This window comes from Buteo buteo, chromosome 15 (genome assembly GCF_964188355.1).
Source record: "Buteo buteo chromosome 15, bButBut1.hap1.1, whole genome shotgun sequence".
Taxonomy (NCBI): Eukaryota; Metazoa; Chordata; class Aves; order Accipitriformes; family Accipitridae; genus Buteo; species Buteo buteo.
In genome coordinates, this window is record NC_134185.1 from 25,325,221 (window position 1) to 25,343,260 (window position 18,040).

At 39.0% G+C, this 18,040-nt stretch overlaps 1 protein-coding gene across 2 annotated transcripts in view; it reads left to right on the top strand.

Moving 5' to 3' along the window:
• Positions 1-18,040, top strand: part of CDK19 (cyclin dependent kinase 19) — a 128,498-nt gene that overhangs the window by 88,939 nt on the left and 21,519 nt on the right. For both annotated transcript variants that reach the window (XM_075046807.1, XM_075046808.1), the window contains exons 5-6: positions 1,892-1,949; positions 3,363-3,494. In XM_075046807.1, the coding sequence (XP_074902908.1) occupies positions 1,892-1,949; positions 3,363-3,494 (190 nt within the window). The remainder of the gene's footprint in view (positions 1-1,891; positions 1,950-3,362; positions 3,495-18,040) is intronic.

Here is an 18,040-nt window from a genome sequence, read left to right on the forward strand (position 1 = left end):
ATTCTTCTATAGAAAAAAACTAACCTAGAAATCAGTGCAGTAACTACATTTTATCAGCTCTGTTCACATGACAAATAAATGCATTTTGTAATGCCTAAAATCCAGTCCTGAATGTAAAGGTCTGTTGAAGTGTTTTTGATTCATACTCAACTCTCAATCAAGGTTGCTAGGTAGGATTTTAGGGAAGAATTCCAACAAGGAAACTGAAATTTTGCTGTCTCAGTTGGGACAATTTTAGCTATATGGTTTCTAACAGAGGTAAAGTGTAGTGCAAACTTGCATGCTTCCTTTGCTGCCTGGTCTCTGAATATGCAGAATGGGATTGTTCTGTTCTCCAGAATATTCAGTTCAGGGTAATACCTAAGTGTAAAACCAGAGTTTGACCAGTTGCCTTGAAGTGTTGATTTAATTGTCATTTAATATTAGCGAAGAGCCAAGCATCATCTTTATCTTTCCTAGATTTGCTAGTGAGTGTTTACTCAAGATTAATTAAAATGACTATTGTATTTTCCAAGGAAGGAGTGCATATTCTCTCTTGAAGGGATCCAAAAATGTGTTGGGGAATGAGAAGTCAGGGATGGTGTTGAGGATTATCCTGAGATTAAAAAAGGAGGAGTAAAAAAGGCAATGGCCTGTGGAGCAGGCTTGGAAGGAGAGGCTGTGGAGGAGTGGCTGGAGCCAGGGAAGAAGCAATGTCTAGCACTGGGGGTGAGGTGGGAAGGGAGAACAGTTTCCTGTGGGGAAGAAGAAAGAATAGGTCAAGTAGTGCTTTTTTTGTTTGATTGGTTGGTTTGTTTTTTCAAAAAAGCTAAGGATTTGCAATTTTGAGCCAAACTAGAAACCCTAGTTTGAGAGTTTCATTTTGGGTAGATAGTGGCAAGTGTTAGGAACTGAGAAATTAAGTGAGATTCTGATGTTGGCTTTCTGGACATCTCTTTCAGATTCTTCAACAAATCCTGCTTGAGCAGACCTCTTCAGGCATTAGGGATTTCAAATATAATTAATATTTGGATGTTCCAGAAATTCTGCTTTGAATCTTTGTTATGCATCTCTTCATTCAAATCACAATGTTTTCAATCTTGTTTACTTATTGACAACTGTTAACACAATAGGGGAAAAGCTTCCAAGGAATGACTATTGATGTCTGAAGGAACCTAGATCCTAATTGCAGAACAATTGCTGTGATGTCATGTGCAGATTTTATATGGGGTTCACAAGTGGCTGGTTATGAACAACTGCAGATTGCATAAAATGTCTATAAAGGTTTTGTTCTGCTTGTAAAGCTGCTGTCTACACTGTCAAAAGCTTGTGGATGTAGCTGTCTGTATAGTCCTGTTTTAAGTCAATTCTCATAGCATGAAATCAACTTACTTTGTGGGAAAAAATGCTTTTGCCAATGTGATTTTTATCATTCATACACTGAAAACAAGCACAGCTCTAAAAATGTAGTTATATATGATGATAACAAAAACAACTCTTATCTATGCATTTGCGTACCAAGATTTGGCATCATTTTCAGTAAGTTATACTAGCAAAAGTAGTTCTTGCCAGATTACTGATGTGTAGCATAAATGTTAGCCTGGTATAAAATTTTCTTGTAGAAGAAAATCTTACTAATGGATGTGATCACTCTGGTAAAAATGGAAATGCAAATTTAATTAAAGATTGCATTTCTTAATGTGAAATGTCAAAGTACTTTACTATTTTTCTAATTGTGAAATTGGTAACTAGAGATAAACACTAAATGTCAGCAAAACATAAAGGTATGGTAATTTTAGACTTGTAAGGATATTTATAGAAAAGTTTTCATTATAAATGTACATATTTTTATTATTCTTGAAGATAATCATCAAAGGCTGGTCAATTAAATATTCTGCTTTTTGTTTTCCAGAAACCAGCAAACATTCTGGTAATGGGTGAAGGTCCCGAAAGAGGAAGAGTCAAAATAGGTAAACATTTTGAGAAAATTTCATTGTACAGCTAAGGAAAACTTAAAAAATTGCATCTTCAGTGTAAGATAGAAACAAATCTTCATTATTCTTTGAGTGTATGTATGCACAACTTCTAGTTCAATTTTAAATCTCATTCACTGAGTTTACAAGCTTATAGAGATTCCAGACGTATTATTAGACATTTATAAAGTTTGCCAAGGATAACTGGTGAGAGAAAAGCATCTGTAAGAAACAAGAAAGTAATAAGCACGTAGAACAATGGCTGTGGCCAAGGTTCTTTTGACTTCTACTATGATTAGTTAGCATAACATTGTTACTTATAAATTGTATTTTGTTTTAATTATTTTAATATAAATAACATCAATGCACTTGTTTGTAGAGGTCTGAAGGTTTGCTATGCAAAAGGCTATTCAGCATCAAGGTGGGAAACACATGTAACTGTGATGGTCTTTATCCAAAATCTAATTACCTTTGCAGATCATAAACCTTAGTCATGTGGATATAAACTTTTTTAATAAAGTATGTGGCAATCATTAAGAAAGAAAGAATGTGTTGGAACCTCTTTTCTATTCATTGACTTCTGTTGTATTTGAAAACGTTCAGCTTGTATTAGTATGGGTAACTGCAATAAAATTATACTTGGTATTTCATAACTTTGGAAGCAGAAAGATTTAGGTGAAGTTGTGTAAAATATAAGTTTCAGACTTGGATTAAAATGTGTGGTTTTGAATATATACCTGAATTTTGTACTTTCCTGTCTAGCATTTCTTAATGCTCCTTACAAGGTTGTTTCTAGAGAGAATTTTCTAGTTATATAAAATGAACACTCGCATTTAAAATACACCTCTGTAACAGTGTACACTCACTGATTTAATGAATTCCCATTTAAAAACTTTTTCCTGATTCTGGAGTCATTCCTCCAAAACAAGTAGGAGGCATACTTTGAAAAATAGTGCAAAACAGTCTACACTGCAGTTGTTTTGGTTTTGCACTTTGGGTAAATACATAGCAGTCACAAGGCCTCACAGTTTTGTAAAGATATATAAAAATAAAAGAGAAAATGTACATTAGAGACCTACTACTATTGACTTTAGTTAACCAGGTTTCTGTTACAGTCCTATTTAAATAAACAGGCATCTGTGTTATGTAAAGTTTTACAATACCATCATGAAAACACTTAAAAGTCAAACGTTGTCCTTCATAGTCTTATAAATGAAGTAAATGGAATTTAGCCTTAGATAAATTTGGCCCAATATTGTTATAAGTAACTTGTTACTTTCTTAGAAACTTTGATTTGTAAGTTTTAATATTCTTGAGCTTTTGTTTTAATTGCTTTTTGGCAATACTGTTAAATTCTGATTTATTTGTATTAAAATTTTAAATGTTCTTTTCTCTCCCCATCTCCCCCAGCTGATATGGGTTTTGCAAGATTGTTCAACTCACCTTTGAAGCCGTTGGCAGACTTGGATCCAGTTGTGGTAACATTCTGGTACAGAGCTCCAGAGCTGTTACTTGGAGCCAGACATTACACAAAGGCCATTGGTAAGTTCTGTGTAAGAAAGGGGTTTACCTTTAAGTGTTGTAAAGGAGGGTAGCCTTACAGTAGTTATGATGATCAGCTGATCAGCTAGTTTTTTTCCTGAAGTAGCAGCAGATGGGGTATGATCCAATCCATAAAAGATTAATCCAGATTGAAACTTTGAGAACTGTGCTTTTATTTTTCAATATGAGTTAAGGTTAATGTTAGACATTTTAAATGTGTTGTTTGTTTTTAAAATAAAAATATTCTTTGCATTGGTTTATATGGTTTTCTGATATGGGCTCCAGAATCTTGTAATGTTGTAAACCTTCAAAGGGAAAGAGCTATGGCTGTTAAAGTGGTGTTCCAGGGTGCTTCATGTCCAAATGCTTCTATGTAGTGTGTGCCTTGATAAAGAGAAGGGCGGTCTCCTGTGCTGTGTGCAATCTGCAGATTATTCACTCCTGACAATTTACAAAGCTCCAGGAAATGCTGGTGGCCAGGCTCTTGTCTTCCTTCCCCCTTAGTAAGTACCATAAGCTCAATCAGCCTCGGTGCCTAGCTGTTCAGAGAATAAAAACACTGAGGTGCACAGGAGGTATCCTGTCTGCATGATTAGGTTATATACTGAAGAGAACTGCAGAGGCAATGGTGTTTCTCTGTAACGGGGATAAATCGTTCCTGTGTGTACAGAGGTGGCTTTCTTGGGAGTTGCAGGCATTTTCCTGTTATAGAAGTTTTCGGAGATGCTATGTGGGCCTTTGTTCAGAGAGTTACAAACCACCATGCTATACTAGCATCTTTGTTGAATGTTCAGTTGGGTGGACCAATACTTTTAATTAAGTCTCACAGCCTGGCTTTTCCAGATAACTCCTCTATTTATCAAAATATCATATACAGCAAAAAGTTTAAAAAATGAATGAACTGTCACCTGACTTCGATGTAGACTTGGACTTCAGATTTCTTTGTTGTTCTTTTCCAGTGCAGGAGGACCTGAATTGAGAAAAACGCTGCTTTGTTTGTTGATCTTGCCTAGAATGTGCAGCAACTGTTAAGAAGGGCAAAAAGACTTATGCATAGCTCTAGTGAGAATATATACATTCAGTTTTGCAGGCAGGTAGCATGCATTTCTATCCTTGGACAAAGTTTGTCAGCATCAAAAAGCCAAAAAGTAGGGGGTTTATATGCTAGTGCTCCTTTTCATCTGCTGAAATGGAAAAATGTAACTCTTCAGATGACAATGTCTACATTAGCAAGTAGCGTGGCACAATAGAAGTGCATCTGTAAAGCAAAATGGTGCTGAGTACCTAGCATCCACATTATACATGGCTTTGATAAAGAGGAGTACTTTGAGCTTTCTCTGGCCTGGTCCAACAGCCTACTGCTCATTAGCAGCTGATGCACACCTTTTGGTTTAATTTCATCCCAAATGAATTTGTTTTATGTACTCTGAGATAACTCTGCAGCTCAAGCTGAGAAGTGTCATAGGTATGGGCAATCTGATCCAGTTCAAAAGCAAACACCTGGTCCAAAGTAAAATACTAATTGCAGATAGATTCAATCAGGTTGAAAGGGACCTTAGGAGGTCTCTCATCGATCCTCCTGTTCAAAGCAGGGTCCACTCTGAATTCAGACCAGGCTACTGAGGGATTTGTCCAGCCAGGTCTTGAAAACTGCTTAGAACAAAGATTCCACATCCTCTCTGAATGACCTGTTCCAGTGCTAAATCATCGTCATAGTGAAGAATTTTTTCCTTGTACCTAGTCAGAACTTCTTGTTTCAGTTTATGCCTGTAATCTCTCATTCTCCTGTCGTATACCACTGTAAAGAGCCTGGCTCCATCATCTCGGTCACCTCTCCATAGGTACTGGGGGAGGCTGCTCATAAGTTCCTCTTCAATCTGAACAGGCCTGTGTCCCTCAGCCTCCTCTCCCAGAGCAGGTTCTCCAGCCTCTGACCATCCTGGTGGCTCTCCACTGAACTTGCTCCAAGTTATCAAACTTTGTCTTGTCTTCAGGTCCCCCGAGTGACCCAAATGTGCTCCAACAAGTGCTAAGTAAAGGGGAGTAATCACTTCTCTCAGTCTACTGACTGTGCTCCTGTTGATACAGCCAATATGTCCTATTGATGCTGTTGGTCTTTATCACTACCAGGGTCCACTGCTAGCTCAGGTTTTGCCTGATATCCACTGGAAACCCCACATGCTTTTCTGCAGGGGTGTTCTCCAGCCGGTCAGTCCCCCACCTGAACCATTGCAGGGGGTTAGTCCATCATGGGTGCTGGACTTTGTATTTGTCCTCATTGAATTTCATGAGTTTCCTGTGGCTCATTCCTGCTGCCTCTCTAGTTCCCTCTGAATGGCAGCTGTGCCCTCAAGCATATCAACCATTTCCCCAGTTTTCCCTCATCCACAACTTGGTGGGCGGTGTTCCAGCACCTCCTCCTTGGCATTGGTAAAGACACTGTATTGGGTTTGTGTGGCAAGGTTTTGGTAGTGGGGGGGCTACAGGGGTGGCTTCTGTGAGAAGCTGCTGGAAGGTTCCCCCATGCCCGACAGAGCCAATGCCAGCTGGCTCCAAGACAGACCCACCACTGGCCAAGGCTGAGCCCATCAGCGATGGTGGTAGCACCTCTGTGATAACATATTTAAGAAAGGGCAAAAAACATTGCACAACAGCTGTGAGAGAGGAGTGAGAACATGTGAGAGCACCAGCCCTGCAGACCCCCAGGTCAGTGCAGAAGGAGGGCAGGAGATGCTCCAGGTGCCGGAGCAGAGATTCCCCTGCAGCCCGTGGTGATGAAGACCCTGGTGAGGCAGGCTGTCCCCCTGCAGCCCAGGGAGGTCCACGGGGGAGCAGATCTCCACCTGCAGCCCGGGGATGACCCCACACCAGAGCAGGGGATGCCTAAAGGAGGCTGTGACCCCGTGGGAAGCCCACGCTGGAGCAGGCTCCTGGCAGGACCTGTGGCCCTGTGGAGAGAGGAGCCCACGCTGGAGCAGGTTTTCTGGCAGGACTTGTGACCCCGTGGGGGACCCACGCTGGAGCAGTGTGCTCCTGAAGGACTGCAGCCCGTGGAAGGGACCCACGCTGGAGCAGGGGAAGAATGTGATGAGTCCTGCCCCTGAAGAGGATGAAACGGCAGAGATAACGTGTGATGAACTGAACATAAACCCCATTCCCCATCCCTCTGCGCCGCTGGGGTGGGTAGAGGTGCAGAATCCGGCAGTGGAGTTGTGCCTGGGAGGAAGGCAAGGGTGGAGGGAAGGTGTTTTGAGATTTGGTTTTATTTCTCATTACCCTACTCTGGTTGATTGGTAATAAATTGAGTTAATTTTCCCCAAGCTGAGTCTGTTTTGCCTGTGACAGTAATTCATTGAGTGATCTCTCCCTGTCCTCATCTCGACCCACAAGCTCCTTGTTATATTTTCTCTCCCCTGTCCAGCTGAGGGGGGGAGTGATAGAACAGCTTTGGTGGGCACCTGGCGTTCAGCCAGGGTCAACCCACTACAGACACCAAGCTGGATAGGTCTCGTACGCCTCTGTGGTACTTCACTTGTAATCAGCCTCCAGATTAGAGTATGAACCATTAACCACCATCCCCAGACCCTGATGATCCAGCCAGTTTTTCCTGCAGGCCAGGGCCTGTGTTCTGCTACTTGTCATCACTACTCCACTGTTTCATGGTTGTTACAGCCAAGGCTGTGACTGATTATCAAATCCCCAACCAGTTCTTCCTTCTTCCGGAGCAGCAGATCTGAAAGGTGACCTATGTAGTGTCTGTATGAAGAAATTCACCCCGACATCCTCCAGGAACCTTTGCAAGGTCGCTGAGGTGACCTGGTTCATGTCCTGTTTATTCTTCGTGATGCTACAGAGTCCGTTCGTCTCTTCCCACAGCTCCTTTTGCTGGTGACTGGGTGCACCGGCCAGAGCGTGTCTCCCAGTCTGGGGCTGGTGTCACCCTGCAGCCTGAGTCCTCGGGACTCCTGCAGAGTTCCCTCGGGAACTCTGTTGTGTTTGAGACCTCTGATTTCCCAGGTATCTTCTCCAGTGGGTGCTGGGGATGGACCCCTGTAGTACCTCCCGCCGTGGCTGTGGCACAGTCCCACCGGCCACCATGCAAACCGGGATGCTAACTTCTAAAGTCTCTGCTTGCTGCACCCTGTAGTGGGTGAGAACAGTTACTAGAAGTGCTTGAAGAAAATACCAACAGGATTACATTAAAAGCCTGTAAATTTGATGCTTAAACTGCCCTGACTGTGTTGATTTTGTGAGTGGACCAGAGTACAGAGTGACCTGCATGCGTGGTACTGGGAAGTTACCTTAACTGACAGTTACCTGTTTTTGATAGATAGCACATTGTTTGTAGATTTAGGTGAGTGATACACACTGTTATCTCAGGATATCTCTTTGAAGAATGAATTAGTATAATGCTGTTGTTTTTTTAATTATGTCATAAATTACTTGGCTCTTGCCCTGAGGGATATGTAGTCTATATTAAAACACAGACAAGGAGTCCCTATGAAACTTCAGAGGATGCTGCTGCTTTAGAGATCTGGTTTTGCTAGTAGTTTATTATTTCTGAAGCTTTTATTTCTTGTATCAGACCCACACCAGTGAATCCCCAGGAGGGGTGTGAATGGGTCATATAGTACCTGGTGTGCAGTGTGAGTGCTGAGGGCACTCACAACAGTTTGGGCAGCAAAGTAAAAAATACGGAAATAAAACCAAGGAAGGTTGCAAGGTGAGATTTGTAGGCTGACTGAAGGATTAGAGGAGCATGTGGCTGAAGAGAAGAGAAAAGAATAAAGGTACCTGGAGGTGACCTATGTGCAGCTTTAAGGCAGAAGGAAGAAGTGGGTAACAAAATGACAGCGGTGATGTTCATGCAGTTTATGAGTCCAGACTTGTGTTTTGCTTCTAGCATTATGTGCACTTAAAAAAAGGCAATCTTAATGAGCTAAGCATGCTAGTGAGAGTTTAACTTGAATGCTAATGTTTTTGGCAAAGGACACAACTCTTAAAGCTCTCTTAAATCTCTGCAAGAAATGTAATTTTAACATCTCTTAATATTACATAATTCTCAGGAGCCCTAATGCATCACTTTTAGTAATAATTCATAAATTATATAATACTCTCATTTAACTGTTCTTCAGTTGGAAATAATAATTTAGAAGAAAGGTGATTAGATATAGCCATTTATGAAAAAGGAAATGACAGGCTATTTGGTATAGCTGCTTATTTTCCACAGCTATTTTCTTATGCCTTATATAAAATATGTAATTTTGTATAATTAGTAAATATCAGTAAAATCAGGCTAAAAGCAATGTCATGCCAGCTTTAGTCTATTCTCTTCCAATTTTGCTATTGTGAGAAATATTTTTGTTTGAATTTACTAGGAATGCATTGCCATCAGTTCTCTGCTGCAACACACTGAACATTGTCCAACAGTTGCTACATAATTCAGATGTTTGCTGAGGTTTTTACTGGCTTAGTCTTGATTTTATTTTACTTTAAATATATTTTTTGTATTCTGTATCTAATAGTCTCTTCCTTATCTTAGCTTCACATGCAATGTTAATTATTAGCAGTGTATTCATAATATCCTGGACAGTGTCTACTATAGTAGATAGTTTGGTTTTGTTCTTGTAATAAAGCCTTTAGGTATGCTTGCTTGCATGTAAATAATTCTCATACATGATCAAAGAATGAAATTAGACTTTGACTTTTGTCTCACTCAGGATTTTTGTCTTTGTTTTCTGCACCTAATCTTAGTTACATTTTGTGGGTTTAACTTTGGGGAAAAATTGGACTAAATACAGTCTGTTTAGAAATAGCTATGTTCTACACAAGGCAATATATAAGCATATTTCATTATTTTAGAGGTAGTTTTTCGGTGACATTTCCCCCTTTATTTAATTTGTTCCTTCATAGTAATGAAATAGTCTATTTTTCTATTTTTTTTATTGCTTGCAGAACAAGTAGTTGTTCATCATGTGTATAACATCATGTTTTAAGGAGATACAGGAGTCAAGAAAACACTGTTGCTGAAAAACAGAAACAGCTTTTGCTTTCTGCATGTTAAAAGGATAGTAAAAAGCCCATGTTAGGGTTTCATGGGCAATAATATTTAGTTTTCTGAACTGTGAGCGTTTATAATCTAAGTCCTACATGTTAATAAAGTTTACTATATAATCTGCTACCATTGTTACAAGCAACTAATTTACCAGATGAATACAAATTGGGAAAATGGTGGTGTAGAAGCCAAAGGTCACTTTGTGTTCTGTTAACCACAATATAAATCTGTACTGAATTTATTGTAGGCTGTGGAAGTTGGTCTGCATTTCCAGCACCATAATTTAAAAAGAGAATCTGTTCACTGTTCACTTTGGGAACATCAAAATAGAAAGAATGTTGTAGTAAGTAAAGTAAGTAGTAAGAACTCTTTTTCATCATAGGTTTTTAAAAAAGCATGTGGTAGTCTCTACTATGATTCTTTCGGGGGCATCTTGTAGTATGATATTAAGGAAACAGCATAATTAAGACTTGTTTTTTACCAAGTTGCAGCTTGTATAGTTAGCAGTGCTATCAAACAAGAGCATGTTCTCTTACCTCTTTACCGCTTGCCTTAATTAAAGAAATAGTATATTTGATAAATGGCATCACATGGCTTATAGTATTTTAGATGGTTTGTTTTTTGTTGGCAAAAAAGTTCTCTAGAGTGATCATTCAACCACCCGTTAAGCAAGGCTAAAAGACTGTTCTGCACTGAAAAAGGATGGGATTATTTATTGTGAAAAAATAAATCTGAGAACCTGAGAAATCTCTATTGCTTAGTTACCTTTCCTCACTTGTCTAGATTATAAGTCAGCAGGAATGTCAGAAATGGCCATGTGGCAACTGCATTTACCAGCCCAAACAAGATTTAGGTATAGAGAAACTGTAATTCAAAGCTTGGGCAGTGCACTGTCACCTCATTCTATTTCCAGACTAACACATGGTTATGGAAGCTAGAAACGTGTGAAAGGTATAAGCAGATATCAAAATGCCTTTGAAAGCAAATGTCACGAGAAAATATTAGGTGTATCAGAGGGAATGAATTTATAAAAAATGCTGGGATTCGTCAGAGTTTCAACAACTCCATTCGACTCCATGCAGGAAAAAGAGAGGGAAATATCTGGGGTGTATTATGTAGGATTTAGGATGGAAATATGTGCATATGAGTTCCATATTGCCTATACAGCGAGTCCCACACGTTCTGAGTGCATCAGATGTCCTTACTGCGCACGCACAGATTGTTGGCACGATGGCTGGGCTGTGGGGCCTCTGGAAATCTTGGACTGATGCCTAAAGCTCTTCTGGTCTCTTGTTCTGGGAGGGTTGCGGGGAAGGAGGAAAAAAATAAGACCTATTTGGAAAATCTGGTAAACCAGAAATCACAAATGAGGCCAACCAGAAGACTGAAAAGTCTTCGGGAAAAATATACAGGGGAGGTTCCCACCTGTGGTCTGCGGAGCCATGGGAGTATGGGGACTGCTTTTAAACATCCATGAGAGATAATTAAGAAGAGCAAATCTATAGTCAGTCAGCTTCTGTTTGCTGCATAGGGATCCACATTCCTGTTTGTGAGAGGTTGTGATTTGAGGGGAAGGGGTTGTGGAAAAACTAGAAAAGTAGAGAAGTCTGGAAAATATTCATTTATGCATTCTGAAAAGAAAAACTCGGGCTACACCAGGAAGGGAGTCTTGTTCATGCCCTGGGCAACGTTATACGACATGGGAAGTAATTGGATTCAGATGATATTTTGTGGTAAACTTGTTTTGGCATGTGGTAAACTTTCTTCATTTTGGTTATCACAGTTCTCATGCTTTTTCTGAGAGGCAAAATATTTTAAGACCAAAGATTAATTGTTGCTCTCTTATCTAGTTATTGCAGGTGCTGGATGATTTACTGCTATTTTTTCCTCTTGCTTGACAGTGATCTCTAAAATACCATACAAGTTTCTTCTTTTAAAAACAAAACAAAAACCAACAGGCATTTGCTACACTCCACAATCTCATCCCTGCAATCATCCAAAAAATGTAAAGTTTTATAAAGGATTATTAGGTCACTTAAATAGAACATTTTAAACCTACATTAATAAATATTTTGGGAAGCTTGAGATGCTGACAGCAGCTCAAGGAATATCGTCCGCAGGATTGTTACACACTTTAACACATGAACTGTTATAAGATCTAGCATACTAGTTCCTGCCTTCTTCTAACTGCTGTATTGCTCTTGCTTCTCAAATATGTTGATGTCTGGAAATTAGCTAGTAAAGCTGACGGCCATTGTCAACTCTGAAAAGTCTGAGAGGTTTGAGTGTTGTACTAGCTTAATAGTCAGGAGAATGAGAACAGTGCAGTGGGTCAGACCTGCCTCTGCTGTTGTAAAACCAATGGAGGTGTTCTAACATGGGGCAGACAGTAAAGTTTCATATCTTAGGACAGTAAGCTGGGTCTTCAGGAGACTTGGATTCAAATACTGATTCAGTCCTAAGTGTTGTATGTAGCTTACAGCATGTCATTTAATCCATCCTATGTGTTGTTTCATTTTCTGTGAAGTAGGGATGCTACTTAGTAGTATTGTCCTGAAGATAAAATCAGTTAATGGTAATAGGGAGCTTCAGTACAAGTATGTTATAAATTATTTTTGTTAGTGAAGGGATTAATTTGTCTGAGGACCTGGGATATCACTTAGCATTTCCAGTTAGCTTGAGAAATATACACATTCTGGACATTAAAAAAGAAAAGGAAAACAAAACCACTGAATCTTCAATCACAGCTAATTCTCCTCATTTAGATTGTCCTGTAAATTAACCTGTAAACTTCCACTCATGGTCACCCAATACTTTTTCATATGTTCACAATTCTCTCCTCTTGCAAAACATATGAAAGGAAGAACCAGGTGCTTTTGCCTTCTTATTCAATATTTTGGCAGATTTGCTATTGTGTGGTGATTGCTACGACTTAACTGTACGTGGATTATTTTGGAGCAGGAAAAATAAAATAACATAAAAATACTCAAAAGGCAGAATATCCTCTATAGTAATAGCTTTGTGATTTAAAAACCGCTTTGAACAAGAGGTGCATTCAAAAATCCATCTATGCTTAGCCCCGTGTACATCAAAAATCATCAGTGATTTGTGGGTCAAAAAAGCCTCCCTGCCACTAATAGTCTCAGTTCTATGTCTTTTTTCTTCTAATTATTTTTCCCTCAGAGTATCAGTTTCATGTTCTTCCCAACTGTTAATAACTATAGGGCCTCTTACGTGAGCAAGTTTTTCCTTCCCTAGTATCTCACTGACTTTGCCCTTTACCAGACAGATGAGCTTTGCAGCAGCAGGATTGATTCTCTAACCTCTCAAGCAACCTATGCTGTGAGCTCAGTTAAAAAGAAAAAAAAAAAAAAAAAAAAAAAAGATTTAGGGAAGTAAGGCAGGAGTTCTTGCAATGTCTGTCATAGCCCAGAGCAAATAATGGATTCTAATGTGGAAATGGGACATGAATGATGACATGAAAAAGCAAGACTCAGCATTTCTCTTCATATTCAATTCTGTTCTGTACATGTCAGTTGGGATATACTGTGATTCTTTGGGATATACTGCAAATACATTGTTCCTTTTATATGTGAGGTGAATGGTTTGGTGCAGAGTTGAACTTGCATCTCAGAGATGTTTGATTCGGTTTTATTTTTTAAGGCTTCCTTTACAAAGCACTGGACTAAGGGCTGATTTCATTTTCTTAAATGAAACATGAGGTTGCCATTTAAAGATCCAAAAGGTTGTCTGTCGTAAAACCTGGTTCCGTAAACATTTTACCTTAGCTAACTAGTGCAGTAATGAAGACTTTTAATGTGCTCTGTTTACTACCATATCTGAAAAGTTCACTTACAAAAGTTGATTTTGGCTGAAAACCAACTACCTACTACCATAACAAGATGCATACTTCTGGTGCAGAGCTAATCCATCAGTTTGATCTTCAGGCGCAATTATTTCAGCAATAAATAAATGAAACTTTCAACACAACAGCACTGATTGAGTAGAATGACTTGTTCTCAGGACAGGTGGGATTGCTTCACAAGTAGATGTCTTGGCAATAGCTGTGACTGACAGCAGAATTACATTTCACAGCAGTTTATTTCATTGCTTATCCAATGGAATCGCTTATAATTATATCAGAGTTATTGTCAGTGCCTTATTAGAAATAGCTGTAAGGCTGCACACCCTTAGTAACAGAAATGTTAAGATATTGTAAAGCACTTTGTTTAGAAGGACAAATAAGCTTCTCTGTGCCTAAGAGGCAAGATTTCTTCATATGCATTCCTCTCTGTTGAGTGAAATAAGGTAGACATCAAAAGCTTTAATAACTCCCAGAAAAGACTGTCATGGCTTATGAATTGGAACAGGCCAGGAAAATACTCTTCACACATGTTCCTTGTTATAACTCAGTCTACCAGATAGCAGACCTTTTGCTCACCTTATGTTAGCTCTGAAGGTGTTGACGTGTTGGACCTAGTAAAAAGTTGTCATAGTTAATGACACAAGCCAAGTGAGAGCACACAACAGATTATAAACTCACTGTCCCTCTTCATTTAGCATGGAGTTAACCTCCAAAGAGCTCCACTGTGTACAGAAAAGCTGGCTTGTGAAAATACTCTGCATTTAATTAGAAAAAAAAAGTGTATTTCCCTTTCAAAGAATATGTACAGCTCTCTTCTCATTCGCTACAGTTCAGAAGAGCACAGAAAATGGCAACAATGTGCTAATATGCTATGCTATTTGTACAATATAGATTATATGATATTGGACACTTAACTGCAGTGATGGAATGAAATGGAAAAAAAAAAAAAGGAGGAGGAGGGGGGAAATTAATGCTAAAGTGCCATAGTTAAGAATAGGAGTTCCTGGTTTTGCAGTCCTATGATCAGATGACACCATCAATAATTTTTTTCATGTGATAAATTGCAAATGCAAAGCTGTGGATGTTCCCTGAAAAGCTTTGTAAATACTGTTTTACCAAACAGTAGCATTATCTTGCCTGTTCTTAATTCTTTCATCATTATGGGAGGAAATGGTGACAATTTCTGTATTAGATCTGCCTAATGCTTTGCAATATAGAAAAGACTTGTGACCTTTGCAATGAGAAGCTTTCATACTTCCTTTACTTGCTGTAGTTATTTGATATTTGGTAGGGGGAAGTAGCCCTGAGGCTACAAAGCTGCCTTTTGTGTCACCCACTATATTCCTTGTGCTTTTGATGAGTTGTCACTGAAAGAATGTTTTTTTTTTTTTAATTTTGTTTCTGTGAAGAGCTTTGGCAGCCCGCCAGACTACCTCTTGGACCCTCTGAGGTATAAGCACTGCTGCTGCTGGAACAAAAGTAGCACTTGGAGGTGCTGGAGTTGGCATAAAAATAATAGCCCTCTGCCGTCTCTGATGCATCTTGAAGGTTTAGGATTAGGGAAAAAATTAGGCTGTAACACACTTTCCTTGCCAGAACTCAGTGCTTGTCCCAGTGACCTAATTCCCTGTCCTGAAGTGACATCACCTGAGGCTGGAGCCCACCCCAGTTTCTGGAAGAAGAACTGAGAGAAAAAAGAACATGGAACCATCACTCTATTCTGCATTCATGCAACCATCACTCTATTCTGTCTCTCAAGGATGATAGCCTGCTCTATTGCTAGCTAATGTAGTTAATCCGTAGTTTATACAGTCTTGGAAACACAACTGAAGAGTTGAAGAATTGCTGATGAAAATGTGGTATATAAGATTGGGGGGGTGAGGGGGAGCATTTGGGAAGACAGACACTGAAAATCCTTGCAAAAGCGGTATAATGTTGGTAAAAGTTTTCATTCTCGAGCTACTAATGTTGGTAAGAGTTTAATTCTTGTGCTCTATGGTACAATTGTTGATAAGATTGCATTTTCCCTGGCTTGAGGATTCCTGTATTCTTCAGTACATAGGCTGCACAAGGAAAATAGAAGGGTGTATATAGAACCGTAAACCTAGAATTTCCAAATTTTTGGGTGTGAAGTTCTGTAAACTAAGGATTTAAGTTCTTTAAGAGGGTTTCTTTGTTTGCAATCATATTTTTGCTGCATGAGAGGACTACTTAGGGCCTCTGGTCCTATTACCACTCCCCATATTAAATCTGTTGTACCCGTGTTGTCAGACTTACCACAGTAATTTAAGTGTAATGCTGCAAGCCAGATAATGTTTCTAATGCACAGCAGAAGTCTGAAATCATATGATCCAAGATCTTCATTTAATGCTGATATACTGAGGAATAGAAATTTAAGTGGGAAAATAAATATTTTGACAACCTAAAATAACTGTTTAGAGAGAATGAAAAAATCCTGGCCCACTAAAGCCCTGTAGAAAATTACAGTTGATTTTGGTGAACTCAGAATTTCAGTCAATGCTTCAAAATTTTTAAGGTGTAGTAATTGAAATTAATTAAATTCTTAGTACAAACATGAGAAAAGGGCAGCTTAGTTTAAAAGGCTAGGATGGAGGCATACAGGTAAAAAGTGTGAGGATAATAGATTTCATGACTGATTTGAATTAATATGAGTTTGTCTTTAAAAGTTTTGAATTATCTTGACTCTCTGTCATGGCACAGGAGATTACGCGCTCTTGAAGTAGAACATTGCTCTTAGATACACGTTTGGCTGGCTGTGAGCATCCTTCAGATTACTGAGAGGTATTTTTTCTGTCTGCAGAACAGTCGTCTTTGTGGCTTTACAGTATAAATTTCTCTTCTTCAGTCACGTTCTGTTGAGATGCTGTTTGTTAAAGATCGGTAAACATTGCCTAACTTATCAATGAGTGATAGCAAATTTCTGACCCTTAGCCTACTGACACCACTTTTTGCTTCCCCTTGAAAAGCCTGTTGCATGTAAATGTTTGACCCCATTCTCAGTTCTCCACAGAACGTGTCAAATTTAAAAGGCTAGTAACCACTTCTTCCTCAGCCTTCTCTTTTGCTGGCTAAAGTATAAATGAAGCATATAAAAATTGAGACCTTAATGTACGAATGGGAAGATTTTTCCCTTGTGTCTGTGTGTGATAGCAACAAGTGTGTAACAGGTATGTTCTGTTCACCTTACCGAAACAAAGAAATGAGAAATTCCCCTTTAAGGGTATATTATTCTCTTAAATCTAATTTCTAGGTATTTAAAACCAGTGTAAAAATTAATAAACTCTTTTTCTATAGTATCTCTATGCTCCTAGGTCTCTGTGTGTAAATATTCCAGGTAAGTTTAGAATCTGCTGCTGTGCTCAGCATAAGAGATGCGAGATTTTTCATAAAGTAGTTACACCTTTTCTTTAGACCAACTGATAATTATTTGAAAAAATTAGACATGTTTGCCTGCACAGCCCCCTTTTGGTTTTCCAGTCAGTTGGTGTATTTGTTGTTCTTGCCTTGAATTGAAAGTTTTGGTGAATCTTACATAAACGTAGCTCTTACTGGTGCCCTGGATTGCCTTGTTTGGGCTAAGGCCTTGCTAACTAGCTTTTGGTTACCCTGGTTGTTGCATTAGCCCTTGGTCGACAGAGGAGCTGTGTTCTGTTGCCCCCCCCGCTCTTCACTTCCTTTACCAGCATTTGGACCTGTCTTAGAGTCTAGACTTTGTGTTTGAAACAAACAACAACAACAAAAAAGCAGGTTGGGTAAAGTACTGATGCTCTTAAACCAAACCTCACTAATGATGAATTCCTCAGATCGATTGCAGCTAAATAGATGTTTTCCGTTTCTTGACTTACTTTCTTTAACAGAATTTTATTAAAGAATTATATGAGACTGAGAGCTTGTTTATGTATTTCTGTTCTTGGATATAGTTAAGAAATACAAAGTATTTAATCTTGAATTGTGTGCTGGGTTCAGTGAAACATTTTAGTTAATATGCATGGGAAAAGATGTTTCTTTTCGAGAATGAAGGCTATTGCTCAATAAATTGTCTTATTGTCTGAAATGGTCATAATATTCTTAAAGAATGTTTCCAAAATACTGGAACAAATACAGAAACGAGATTACTGTGGCATAGAAAGGAAAGAATACATGAGCATTTGTCTGCTTAATCAGCCTTATCATTAAAACAGCTATGTCAGCATCCTTTTGTATTTGCTCCTTGGCTCCAGCGCTGAAGTAGAGCGGGACATGCAGGATTTTCTCAGCTTTAGTAGCTGACCTATAAAGCTGTAAGAGTCACAGGTTTTAAAACTGGGACATGGACAGCCATACAAATATTCTAATAATCTGTGCACCCAGCCATATACTTGGAAGGTTTATTTACCAACCAAAAGTGTCCAGCTTTAAAAGGCTATTTTTTTTCCTTCTATAAAATTATGTAGTACTTGAGAAATACTGTTAACAGTGGAAGGATGTTTCACTGGTGAATAGGTTTGAATAGGACCTGAGCAAACTGTTAGGTGAGTATGCTACGAAGGCCTTCACTCCCACCCCTCTTTCCAGAGCCAGGGAGCAAAATTGACTTGCACTCAGGTTCAGCGTAAACTTGGGGAA